The sequence below is a fragment of the Leucoraja erinacea genome, chromosome 2 (assembly GCF_028641065.1).
Source record: "Leucoraja erinacea ecotype New England chromosome 2, Leri_hhj_1, whole genome shotgun sequence".
Lineage (NCBI taxonomy): Eukaryota > Metazoa > Chordata > Chondrichthyes > Rajiformes > Rajidae > Leucoraja > Leucoraja erinaceus.
This window is the reverse complement of record NC_073378.1, coordinates 86,252,118-86,265,755: the sequence shown is the minus strand read 5'-3', so window position 1 is coordinate 86,265,755 and position 13,638 is coordinate 86,252,118. Positions and strand designations below refer to the sequence as shown.

Genomic DNA, 13,638 nt, shown 5'->3' with positions numbered 1-13,638 from the left:
ATTAGATGAAAGCAAGGAAATCTCATTGAAATGCATAAACCTGCCTGTCTAAACTGGCTGGATTCAGGGAGAATGTTTACTCTTGCTGACTTTAGGCTTATTATTGGCACGTACTGAGGGACAATGAAAACTTTTGTTTTGCATTCTATTCCATACATAAATAGTATCAGTTCAAATTTAAGTACAATAAATAGCGCAACGGGGATGATGCAGAGAGCTGAATAAAGTTTTCAGCCTTGTAGTGCATCAGTTTCAAAGACAAGGTCCAATAACCTTAATGGGGTAGAGATGAATTATACAGTACTCTAACTTATGGTTGATCTATTCAAATGCCTGACAACAGAGAGGAAGAATCTGTTCCTGAGTTTGGTGGTGCATGCTTTCTCTTCTGTACCTGCCAGATGGAAGCAGGGGTGGGACAAATCTAATTATTTGGCTGTTTTTCTGAGGCAGCATGAAGTGTAGATGGAACCAGTCATGGGAGATCTGGTCTGTCTGATGGGATGGGCTATATTTACAACTGCAATTCCTTGCAGTCTTGGGCAGAGCTATTCCCAAATCAAGCTGTGATGCAACTCGACTTGATTTGGGAGTGACTGAAGACCTGCCGAATTTCCTCAGTCTCCTCAGGAATAGAGGCGTTGTGTGCCTTCTTGGTTGTCGCATCCACATGGGTGGTCCATGCAGATTATTGGTAATAATGCCAAGGAGTCTTGAACCAAGGGTCATTGCTTAGATAAGGAATTGGTTCTTTAGGATTGAGGTGAGATGTATTTCTTCACCAGCATGTATGTGGTGAAGCTGTGGAATTCACCACCACTATGTAGGCCAATTTGCTGAAAATATTTAATATATGGATGTCCAAAAAGTTAGCAATGGATATGGGAAAAGATTGGGAACATGGTTTTGTGATAGAGGATCTGCCGTGATGGAATGGAATAGCATATCAAGCTCCTGTTCCCATTTTCCAATATTTTCTATGATCTATAAACAACAGTGATTCTATTTGAAAAAGCTTTAGTGAATGCACTGCTGGCAGCATGCCATGTCTGCCTGTCATGCACATTAGATGATTGCAGGCATAATGCATTCATCTGTGAGTGGGTCTGCTTGTCAGAAATCGATACATGGAAAACTGAACTTTAGGTAGCATTATCTAGTTTTCTTAGGCCATATTACCAGCTTCAACCATTACTCAATGCAGAAAAATATGCTTGATTGTGCCCCATACCCAAACAATAGAAAATTAAGCTTCAAATACGCTTGTATTTGAAGGAAATTGTGCATAGCCTTCACTGCATGCTGGCACAGATTCACACTGCAGCTGAATGCAGAGTTCTGTTTAATTTTAGATTTGAATTTACAGAGGAGAAAATCAGCTACTGTAAGTGCATGAATAAATCAGATCTTGGAATATAATCCTTCTGATTAACTCACAGCCCTTAGCTTTATAAGGAATCCCTCTGAGATGTAGCTAACAGGAATGAATCAGGCAATGGTCTTTTTCCTCTCGCATCACTTGCTCCCACCATGATCTTTTGCCAGCAATGAGAAGACAACAGAATACAGTGAAATCAAGTTTGTGTGCCTGCCACAAATATTTTTAATTATTTTCTGGACAAAGTACTTTATCCAAATGCATTATAGCACAATTGTACAATTCTCACCATTGGCACAGTAAGGAATAGATGCCCTCATGTAAGCAGAAGCTGGAGATTTTACAATCGATTTCACTGCATTCAATTAATCAATCTGCCAAGTGAAATGCATCGAAACGATGATTAAAGAACAATGCTCCCCATTTTTGAAACCCTCTCTGAAAATCTGGCTTGAGAATTGATATGATATATAATCAATCTTTCAGATCTCCACTGCAATGTTTATAAGTGACAGTGGATAACATAGAGCCTTTTGTATTTGTATCATTTAAATTATATGTTTTGTGCAATTCATTTAGTGACTTTAAAGTTGTCAGCATCTTTAGCTGGCAATACTATAAACGCCCCACAAGGCTTGGTATTATTGGCTTGACAACAGAGTTTTAGTTGGAGTTTGGGAATTCAGTAAACGTATTTGATGGCAAAAAATGTCCTAAATTGGTTATTTTCCTCAACACTAATTGATCCTTCGGGAATTGTTTAATGATAACCCTGCTTGTACATGACTATCACACACACCAACCTTTCTTCCATTGACGCCATCTTCACGTTACCTCTGCAAGGACACCAGCATAATCAAGGACCAGCCTCACCCCAGTCAGTTCCTCTTCTACCCTCTCCCATCAAGCAGGAGGTACAGAAGTTTGAAAATGCACACTGCCAGATTCAGGAACAGTATCTTCCCAGCTGTAATCAGGCAACTGAACGGTCCTCACATCAGCTTGAGTGTGGTCCCGACCTACCATCTACCTCATTGGAGACCTTGGAACTGTCTTTAATCGGACGGTATTCAAATTAAATGTTATATCTTGCACTAAATGTTGTACCTATTATCCTTTATCTGTGCACTTGGGCAGTTTGTATTCATGTATAGTCTTTTCTTGTACTGGATCGCAAGCTTACAAAAGATTATCCCTGTACCTCGGTACATGTGGCAATAACAAAACTAAACTAAACTAATTAACATAAAAGGTTCAGGAAAGAATTGCAGAAGATGGTTTAAATCGAAGGTAGACACAAAATGCTGGAGTAACTCAGCAAGACAAGCAGCATTTCTGGAGAGAAGGAATGGGTGACGTTTCGGGTCGAGACCCTTCTTCAGACTGATGTCAGAGGAGTGGGCAGGACAGAGATAGAATGTAGTCGAAACAGTAAGACTGATGGGAGAACTGAGAGAGGGGTTATGGAGATTCCACATTCCTCACTATGATGGAAAGCAAGGGCTATTTGAAGTTAGAGAAGTCAATGTTCATACCGTTAGGGTGTAAGCTACCCAAATCTCAGATGCTCCTCCAATTTGAGTTGCGCCTCACTCTGACAGTGAAGCAGACCCAGGACAGAAGGGTCAATATGGAAATTGGAGGGGGAGTTAAAGTGTTCAGCAACTGGGAGATCAGGTAGGTTTCGGCTGAGAGAGCGGAGGTGTTCAGCAAAACGATCGCCCAGCCTGCGCTTGGTTTCACTGATATGTAGGAGTCCACAATTCGAACAGTGGAAACAGTAATTGAGGTTGGAGGAAGTATAAGTTGAGCCTCTGCCTCACCTGAAAGGACTGTCAGGGACCTTGGATGGAGTCAAGGGGGGAGGTATAGGGACAGGTTACCCACACGCTCCTCTCGTCTGATTCACTCCTCCCAGCCTTCCCATCGACTCACTCCACCTCCCTTATTTGATTCCATGTTCCATCTTCCCATCACAGGTGGATAGGGTAGAGACGAATGAATCAGCATGCTTGCCTTCACAGGCTGAGGCATTGAGTATAGGAGTTACAATGTCATGTTGCAGCTGTAGAGAAAGAGTACAGAAGATATTCCCCAGGATGTTGCCAGGAATGGAGGTCATGACTTACAAAGAGAGATTGGATAGACTGGGGTTATTCACACTGAAATGTAGGAGGCAGAAGAGCTTTACAAAAAAACTATGAGAATGTAGAAAGGTTAGATAGAGTCTTTTTCCTAATTTAGGGGAGTATTTTAGTCCTAATACATTTTAATCCTAATTTAGGGTTACAACATTTAAAAGGCATTTGGACATGTGCTTGGTTAGGAAAGGATTAGAGGAATATGGGTCTACTATGGGCCTATAGAATTAGTGTAGATAGGCATTTAGGTTGGCATTGACGAGTTGGGACAAAAGGCCTGTTTTTGTGCTGTACGAGTCTATCATTCAATTATTCTCCACAATTCTGATTAGGTCAGTTTAATGTCACATGTACTAATTAAGGTACAGTGAGATTTGAGTTACCATACAGCCATACCAAGTAAAAAGCAACAAGACATACAACCACAGAAAAGTTAACATAAACATCCATCACAGCGGATTCCACATTCCTCACTGTGATGAGTTCAATCTGCTGCCTCTGTTCTCCCGCGGTCGGGGCAGTCCAACCATTTGCAATTATAGAGAGAATTCCATTGCATGGAATGATCCTTAAAGTGGTACAGCCTAAAATATTTCCTTGGCAAAACCATGATAGAATATGGGTCTTTATCAAGAATTGGGTTAGAATATGGGGCCCACATTTGATCATAATCCCAATCACAGAGGCTAAACCAGTAGATAGGTATCACACTTATTGGTCTGGAGAAGATTTTCTCCAGTTCAATACTTTTGTCTTCGCTTTCACTTTTGTCTCATCAGACATGCACACAAAGTGACCCTGCCCAGAACAACCAGTGTTTAATAACTGAAAAGCAACAAAAGCTACAGAACAAAACCTCTTCTGCACTATTTCTAAATATACCACATTCTTCCTTCAATGTGATGGCCAAAACTGTATACAATACTCAAAATCTGAAAATCTAAAATGAAAGTAGAAAATTCTGGAATTAGTAGTTCAAGCAGATGATGGAAGGAGAAATAGATGTCAACAAATGAGGCTGAGGATCTTTCAGAATAATTATACGTGACATTAATATGTCCAGAGTCTTTTTGGGACCTGATGAAAGTTAATTGTTTCCTTTCCAGAGATGGCAGAGATTGCATTTCCATGCATAGTTCCTGATCATCTCATTTAAACCTGGCAAGGAGACCTTCTTTTTCACCACAGAGGCTTGACGTCACTTCCAGATGTCAGGAGTGAGGACATTTGATCATTTTTTCCCTTTGTACCTTGCGAGCAATTATCTTTTCATTATTGAAGATCAAATCACCTCAAGTGCCCAGTTCACCTATCACGCAAGAACCTATGGAAAAGAAGCAGGAGTAGACCAATCAGCTATTTGTGTCTGCTCCTTCATTCAGCAGGATCATCAATGTCAGTTTACTTCAGTACAACTTTACTAATCTAGCCTTGCATCCCATGATTTATTTAATATCTATAATATATTAATCTCTGTATTGCCAATGCTCAGAACCTCCACTGCCATTTTTGGTAGGAAATTCAAAAGTCTGAGTGAAATAACATCTTCTGTTTTCAGTCCTTATAGTCAGACCCTTATTTTAAGACTGTGATTCTGGTTGTCCAGCTGGAGGGAACCTCATCCCAGTATCTAACTCTGTAAATATATTGTTAAGTTGAAGAGATGAAAATGTGTGAAAATATGGCCTACCAATAGTTTCAGCATCACACTGCATCTCTTTCCTCCTGTCTAAATTATTTATTTCATGTGTTAAACCAACTAAACGGATGCACTCCCCCATCTCTAGCATAAGTGCCTGTGAGAATGGAAAATGTCTTGTGGCATTGATTTTCTTTATTTCAGTGTGCTCAGCATTGGGATAAGCTCAGCTAAATGTGTCTCCTGTGTGCGTGCTTTTGTCTGGCGAGCAATAAATCTTTACATTGTACACCTGCAACCTTACCAAGTATTTCTGTAGCTTCTTCTTTGGTGATTATGGAAGTGCTTGACACTAATGATCTCAAGTGGTTTGTGATCACTGAGTACATACAAAGTTCTACCATTGGTGTTTGTAGAATCTTCTCCAATGCGATAACAACAAACAGCTCTCCAATTTGTACATAATGCCTGACCTCTTCCATCAGATTTCTGCTTGTATGTTCCATAAAACTGGATGTCGGTGGCAGGATTGTCAATTGTGTTTATTGACATTACCTTTCTCCAATATTCTCTTTAAGAGCACTGGAGCACTTGGCGATTTAGGCTATTGCTGCTTTCTCTCACCTAGTCTTGATGGTGTTTGCCCATTCTATGAAGACATTTACGTATTCTTCTGAATGGTGTGGGGTTGAAGTAACGCTATCATTAATGCTAACTTTGTGATCCTTTCTTGTCATGTCTTTATTAATCCCATCTGCTGTAATAGAACGTATCGTTGTGACATTTTCCAAGTCTACGAAAGTGGCGAGTCAGGTGACTGTGGTGAGGAAAATATTTGGCACACTTGTCTTCATTGGGAAACGTATTGAGTACAAAAATTGGAACATTGTGATGCAGATCACTGGTCATTGGTGTGACCACACTTGGGATGCTATTTGCTGTTCTGATCACCCAGCTATAGGAAGGATGTAATTCTCTTCTTCTTGCTTTGAGGCAGCGGAGGTTGTGTAACGCCCTCCAGGCATTGCAACCAGTTCAATGTGCTGTTGGCGAGGGGCGTGATGTCTACCCCTCCACCAGGGGGGGGCAGAAGACGGCGCAGTCGAAAATGACGTGCTGTGCTGTTTGCTGGTCTGCTCCACACATGCAGGCTGCTGATGAACGCAGCCCCCAGCGATGCATGTTGGTGTTGAACCGGCCGACCCCTGTATGGAGCCGGTTCAGGACGACCCACTCTTTGCGGGGCAGGTCCGAGCCAGGTTGGGCTGTCGTGTTTGGTGCAACAGTGAATTGTGGAGGCCGCAAAGTCTGTTTCCAGCTGGTTCTCCATGCTCCCGGTGTGTTGAAATCGGATCCACAGAGGGTCGCTGCGTGACGGAAGAAGGGGCGACGAGATAACAGGCGTTGAGGTCCCAGTTGCTGTGAGTCCTGGGCGAGGTGGTGCAGAGGATGTTTGGCGTCCGATGGGGCCTTGCACACCAGCCTGTGGGAGAAGTACTCTCTGCGAAGCTTGGCGGGTATGATACCTGCAAGCACCGGCAGAAGATCCATCTGAGTAGGACGTAGGCAGCCAGTGATGATCCGCATGGTGTCCTTGAGGATGGCGTCTAGCTAGCTAGTATGAGCACTGCGGCACCATGCTGGAGTGACGTACTCAGCTGCACTATACACGAGTGCAAGAACACTGGATCAGAGAGTAGATGTCCAGGCGCCCCATGACGATCCAGCCAAGCAACGCAGGAGTTTGTTCCGCGCCGAGACTTTAGCACGGAGAGCGTCAAGATGTTGCTTGTAGGTCAACTGCCAATCCAGTTTCACCCCGAGGTATGGAGGAAATGGGTTATAGGGTAGGGGTGACCCATTGAGGGTGGCGGTTAGCTGGCGTTGAGCTTCCTTGTTGTTCAGGTGAAAGGCCGTTGTGGTGGTTTTTGCCACACTCAGTTTTAGTCTCCAGGTCTTACGGTAGCCCACGACAAGTTCCATATCTGCTGAGAGCACATCCTCCACGTTTGATCAACCCCTGTCCAAATGCAGTAGGGCCAGGTCATCTGCGTATCCATACTGGCGTGAGATAGTGCATGGAAGATCGCTGATGTAGAGATTGAAGAGCATGGGGGCCAGTACCGAGCCTTGGAGGACCGTTTCTTAGGCGTCGCAGTCGGCTAGATTGTCCGTCGCTGGTCTTGAGTACAAAACTGCGGATGGTAAGGATGTTTGGAGGGAACCGCACTAAATGGCGGTGAGGAATGTTGCGGAGGAGTTTCAGATCAGGCCCTGGTGTCACACTGTATCGTAGGCGGCGGTGAGGTCCACCATTGTGACGCACGCCTTGTGACCCTTTTCAAACTGTCTTCGATGTCATTGTTCAGCTTGACTATTTTGTGGGTAGTGCAGCGTCCATGACGAAATCCGACTTGTTCAGTGGTAGTTGGGGGTCGACGATTGGATCAAGCCGGGCCAGGAGAAGCCGTTCGAGGAGCTTGTATGGGACACAGAGGAGTGAGATGGGCCGATAGTTCCTTGGGCCATCCACTTGTTTGGTTTTGGTAACACAATGATGGTGGCTTTCCGCCAGATCTTCGGAATGGACTGACCAATGAGGCAAGAGGAATAGAACTCATGGAGCCAGACCTGGCATTTAGGACCGATGTGTTTCAGGAATTCTGGGGGGATGTTATCAGGACCCTGGGCTTTTCTCCATTTCAATTGAATGATGACAGAAGAGAGTTCTGCAGAGGAAAAGGGTGCTGACAGGAGCCCATCAGCGCCTGGAGCTTTCCAAAGATTAGTGGTTTCCTGATTGACCGAACAAGTATGATTCTTTTCCGCGTCTTTGAAGTGGCCGTTGGCCAGGAGCTGGTGGGCGATGGATTTGGCCGTGACGGGGCAATGCTTTGGGCGAGTACTTCGACCAGTGAGGTGATTGAAGTCAGTTCCGTAGCCTTGGAGGCAGCCTCTTCGCCAGATTCAGCGTACAGGAATGCATCGTAGCATACGTCACACTCTTCGTCCCATGTGGGGCTGTACCGGCAATGATAGCTGTGAGGAATGGAACTCTTTGCTGCCCTGATGAGGAGTTTGCAGAAGGCTGAGTAGGCTTTGTCCAGATTGGTGGAGGTGGAGGTGGGAAGGCTGTCAATCCAGAAGGCCACCAGACTTGTGAACTGGTATCACCTGTCCTTGTGGAAATTCCACCTTCGCAGGGTTGATTGGGGCCGGCTCGATGGGGTTGTCCGGGATAATCAGAGATGGACGATGTTGCGATTTTGGGAAGATCCAGGATGATATGGTGTGGGGATGGTCCATTCACGTTTGCAAAAGCCAAGTCAGGGTTGGTAGTGGTGTTCCACCTGCCAACTGAGTGGAAGCTGTCCAGTTGTTTTGGGTCGTACAGGAGTTGAATGGCAGTATCTGAGGCCCAGTCTTCTAGTGCAGCGCCATCTGAGTTAGTTAAACAGTAGCCAATAGAAACTGCTGTGGCAGTTACAGTCTCTGGCGTAGATGCAGGGTGAACCAAAGTCGGGGATGGGGTCTTTGCAGAGCTTGGTAGAAGGTGGCTTGGATACATTGATGACTGTGACACCTTCAACTTGCATTACTGCCCATTCCACGTCAGAGTCAGGCGGGGACACTGCAATTGCTTTCCATTTTGCTGTGTTCCTTACAAAAGTGGCAATCCCATGGGTGTCGCTCTTGGTGTAGGCAGCCAGGGTATAACCAGGGATCTTCAGATGGGGGCTATCACTTTTGTGAGTCTGTTGGAATAGAATTGCAAATACTTTGTGGGTCTGTAACAGATGTTCAATCATGGTGGTCTTGGCCTTGGTGAGGGCTTCTGCATTCAGCTGCAGCAGGGTGATGCCATCCGGTTCGACATCTGTAGGTGCCCACCCTAAAAAGGGCGCATGCTCCTGGTTGGTGCCGAGCTGCAGCGACTGAGGTTACATTAGGGTTGCAAGCTGTTGTTGTTCGCTGTTATTTCTGCTGATGTCATTAAAAGGTGGTGGATGTATGGAACAAGCTTCCAGAGGAGGTATTTAGGGCAGGGACTATCCCAACATTTAAGAAGCAGTTAGACAGGTGCATGGATAGGACAGGTTTGGAGGGATATGGACCAAATACTGGTAGGTGGAACTAGTGTAGCTGAGACATGTTGGTTAGTGTAAGCAAGTTGGGCCGAAGGGCCTGTTTCCACACTCTATCACTTCATGACTGTGATGTTGTAAAGGGTGAAAAAGAGATTAACCTGGATGCAGCATAGGCTTGAGTTATAGGGAAAGGTTAGATCCACTGGAACCTTTTTATTTGGAGCTTAGGAGGCTAGGTGGTGGCCTTATTGAGATGTATGAGATGTGATCTTTTTCCCAGGGTAGAGGATTATAAAACAAGAGGGTATTGGTTTACGGTGAGAGGGAAGAAATTTAAGAGGGACCTCGGGAATAACTTTTTCCTTCAGAGGGTGGTCCGTATCTTAAATGAGCAGCCAGAGGAAGCTATGAAGCAATTACAACTTTTAAAAGACACATACATATATATATGGATGGGAAGAGTTTAGAAGGATATGGGCCAAATGTATTTAAATGGTACTAGGCCAGTAGCCAACTTTGTCAGCATATACAAGATGGCCTGAAGGGGCTGTTTCTGTGCTGCACAGCTCTATGACTCTAGAGTGAACCTCAATGTTGAAGCAGTTGAAGGTCACAAGTGATAGGAGTAGAATTAGGCCATTCGACCCATTAAGTCTAATTTGCCATTCAATCATGGCTGATCTATCTCTCCCTCCTAACCCCATTCTTCTGCATTCTCCCCATAACATCTGACACCTGTACTATCAAGTTTGGCTTGGTTGGGAAGATAGTTGTGCTTGGAACTGTCCTTTTGAGGAGCTCCTGCACTCCTTGTCCAGCTGAGTTTTGATACTGGCCAAGAGATTCAAGATTCAAGATTCAATTTATTTGTCATTTGGACCCCTTGAGGTCCAAACGAAATGACGTTTCTGCAGCCATACATTACAAACAAATAGACCCGAGACACAACATAATTTACATAAACATCCATCACATGGAAGGCCAAAAAACATATGGCGATTGTCCCGCGGCCATTAAAGCCACGCCGGGTGATGCAAGGTCGCACACTGGGTTTTGATGTTAGAGCCCCCGGCGTGCGCTCGCAGAGTCCCGCGGCCATTCCAAGCCGCGCGGGACGGTGCTGTAAGGCCCCGCTCCAGGAGCTCTTCAACCCCGCAACTCGGGCGGGAGAAGTCGCCGTTGCGGGAGCCCTGAAAAGCGGTCTCCCTCCAGGGACCCGCGGGCTCCCGGGGCCGCCGTCCGCCAGACCCGCGGTTGCAAGCAGCGCTCCACCACCACTCCACCCGCTCTGGACTCGGCCAGCTCCGCGACGGTGAGGTGAGTAGTCGGCACCAGAGCCCCCGGTTTTCCTTTTGGAGGCCGCTCCACGTTGCAGCCCCCCACGACAACGGAGACCCGACAAAGAAAAGGTCGGGTCTCCCGTGCAGGGAGAGATTTAAAAGTTACCTGCACCCTCCCACCCCACCCCCCACCCCCCCCCACACACATACCCCAACAAAAAATAACATAAACTACATAAAAGACAAAAAATAATAAAAACGCAGAGGCTGCAGAGGCCGCTGCTGACGAGAGTCGCGCCGCCTACCAGAGGAGAGGTTTCTCCTTGAATTTCATCAGGTCTCCTGGACACCACATTTGACCATATGTTTATTGTCAATAACAGTCACTCTTATCTCAACCTGATTATAAACTATTCATAAATGTGTGCTTTCAAGTGTTAATTATTACAGTGTTTGACTTCAGATGCATACTGAATGTGAGAAAACTTCAAAGGAGTTTATTGTTTGGGCTTAAGTATGTAAAGCTCTATTACAAGACATAAGTGTGATTTATCACCTTGTGGTAAATATATTCAAAATGTCTAATAAAGAAGGAACATTAAAATAAGTTAAACTCGGGATATTTCTGTTGTAAAAATACAAAACAATTTGCCACAAAATCTGGGGGAAGTGGTGTTGTTCAAAGATATTTTGTACATCTGGAAGACCAGATAAAAGCTTTGCATCAAAATGCAGGTGGGTAGCCCTCATCTGCCTTGTGGAACAACTTATCTTTTATAATATTTGCAGGAATTTGTCAGTTACTTGTGTGGAATCATCTAAGCTTTTGTACTTCGCATCAGCGTTTTGAAGTTTGAACAGTTTGCAAGGCTGTTGGCATCTAATGTGAAAAGACTCACAGTATCTGTTTTAACAAGCTGTACTTCAAAAGCATTCAACACATTAAAAAAAAGTGATATAATCTGGTGATATAATCATTTTGCCGCTGTTAACGTGGCCTTGGTTGTGTTCTTTTGCAGCTCCCGGTGAGCCTTTGCTGTGCAAATTTGCTGATGGAGGGCAGAAGAAAAGACAGAATCAAAGCAAATACACACAAAATGGCAGGCCATGGCCCAGAGAAGGAGAGGTGAGTTATTGTATATGATTGAAGTTCTAAAGGAGATTGTAAGGTCAGTGCTAAGGCACTGTCACATGTTTAGGTTTTTTTTCCTCCACTGTCAAAGGGATTGTTAATGGATTTGTTATGATGAATACAATGATAAAAAAATGGTAGCTGATCCTGCACAATAGCAAGTCTGTGTTGAAGCTGCTAATTTAGAAATTCTATCACTAAATCAAGTCAAGAATACAATCCAATACAATACAATATCCTTTATTGTCATTCAAACAATGAGGCTTTCCTTTTGAGGACATCCGAGATGCCTTTCAGTAGTAAACATGGTTTCCATCTGTTGTAGATGGATCCCTCTCCCACGTCATCTCTGTCCTACTTTCAGCTCTCAATTCACCTCTCCCCATACTCTGTCCAAGGATGGAATTCCCCTGGTCTTCACCTTTCACCCCACCAGCTTACGCTTTAAACACTTCATCCTCTGACATTGCCGTCACCTCCAACATAATCCCACCACCTGACATATCTTTCCATCTCCACCTGCCACCTTTGGCAGAGACCGGTCCCTCCGCAACTGATGTTCCAGATGTGGCTTCCCGTACATCGGCAAGACCAAGCATACACACGGCGACTGTTTCGGCAAACACTTGCACTCGGTTCACCAAGACCTATTGGATCTCCTTGTTTCTAACTACTTTCATTCCCCTTCCCATTCCTAGGTAATCTCTAACAACCCATCACCCCTTTTCTCTTATCCCCCCCCCCCCCCCCCCCCCCAGTTTAACTGGACATCATGTTCAGCATGGAGATTATGAGCTGAACGACCTGTTCCTGTGCTGAACTGTTCTATGCTCTATAATTTATAATGGCTAATTTGTAAAAGCATCTCCGAGTTGCAGAGGCAAAGTTCACTGGAAAATAATCATTAATTTGGTGCCACCTGGTGGAGGTTGGAGTTTGTTTTCCTTCTACTGTTTCCCTGGTTGGGTTCACTGGATCTTTGCAGGGAATCTGATGTCAGGCTGTAGTGTTCTTATTATCACATTTTAGGGAGAGGTTCCCTGGAGCTTAGTCATTCATTAAATCAAGGTGCATGAAGTTGAGGGGATAACAGCTATTACCATGGTCAATTTGGGGAAAAGACCACCTATTCGGCAGTAATGCAGTTATTAATCACTATGCGAAGAACCTTTGCCAAAACATAATAATCAAACAAAATTACAAAAAATAAGGCAATGTGCAGAACTAGGTTTAATTTTGTTCTTAAATCGAATGTGCGTGAACAAATCAGTTTCAACTTTCAAAATGTCAGAAATAAAAATTTTATTTCCAGAAGAATAAGTTAAATAACCATTGTTTACTAGATTAAAATAATTAATCACACATTTATAACCCGCCACTTCACTTTTTTGTGGCTTAAATTCATATGCAGTTGCTGGATGTTATTTTATTCCTCCTATCTTCCACGTGGCTCTCATTATTCTCTGACAGAACAGGATTATGACAGCTTCCTGACCCTTTCTGTAACCATTGTGTATGTTTATTCTGGGATAGGAAAAATATCAGGTCATTCTGCTCCTTCTTTGAGTTAAACCATGACTGATTTGTACCTCAAATCCATTTACCTGTCTTTGCTTCATCTTTTTTTCTTGCATTTAACAATCCAATTCTAAGCAATCCATCATTTGCAATTTTGAAAATGTCACATTTAAACCCAGCATCCACAGCCTTCATATTATCTTATAATACAAATCTTATAACAGAAAATGAGATATCCAAAAGCTGATGAATGAAAAAATGTTTCCTGATGTCCAAAGTAGTCCATAACGTATCAGTGCTCATTGTTATCTTATGTTTATATAGGAGCGTATGGAGGTGATTATGTAATGTTAACTTGATGAGCACCGTGAAATTTAGTTTAAAAAAAATTCTTATTTGCAGTATAAAATGAAGTTATCTGAAATTTCAAATCATCTTTACCACTTCCATTATGCAGCAACA

The 13,638-nt window shown here is 43.9% G+C and overlaps 1 protein-coding gene across 7 annotated transcripts in view; it reads left to right on the top strand.

The window, feature by feature from the left end:
• Positions 1 to 13,638, top strand: part of LOC129712085 (RNA-binding motif, single-stranded-interacting protein 3) — a 1,245,262-nt gene that overhangs the window by 1,106,229 nt on the left and 125,395 nt on the right. For all 7 annotated transcript variants that reach the window (XM_055660289.1, XM_055660298.1, XM_055660306.1 and 4 more), the window contains one exon: positions 11,546 to 11,652. In XM_055660289.1, the coding sequence (XP_055516264.1) occupies positions 11,546 to 11,652 (107 nt within the window). The remainder of the gene's footprint in view (positions 1 to 11,545; positions 11,653 to 13,638) is intronic.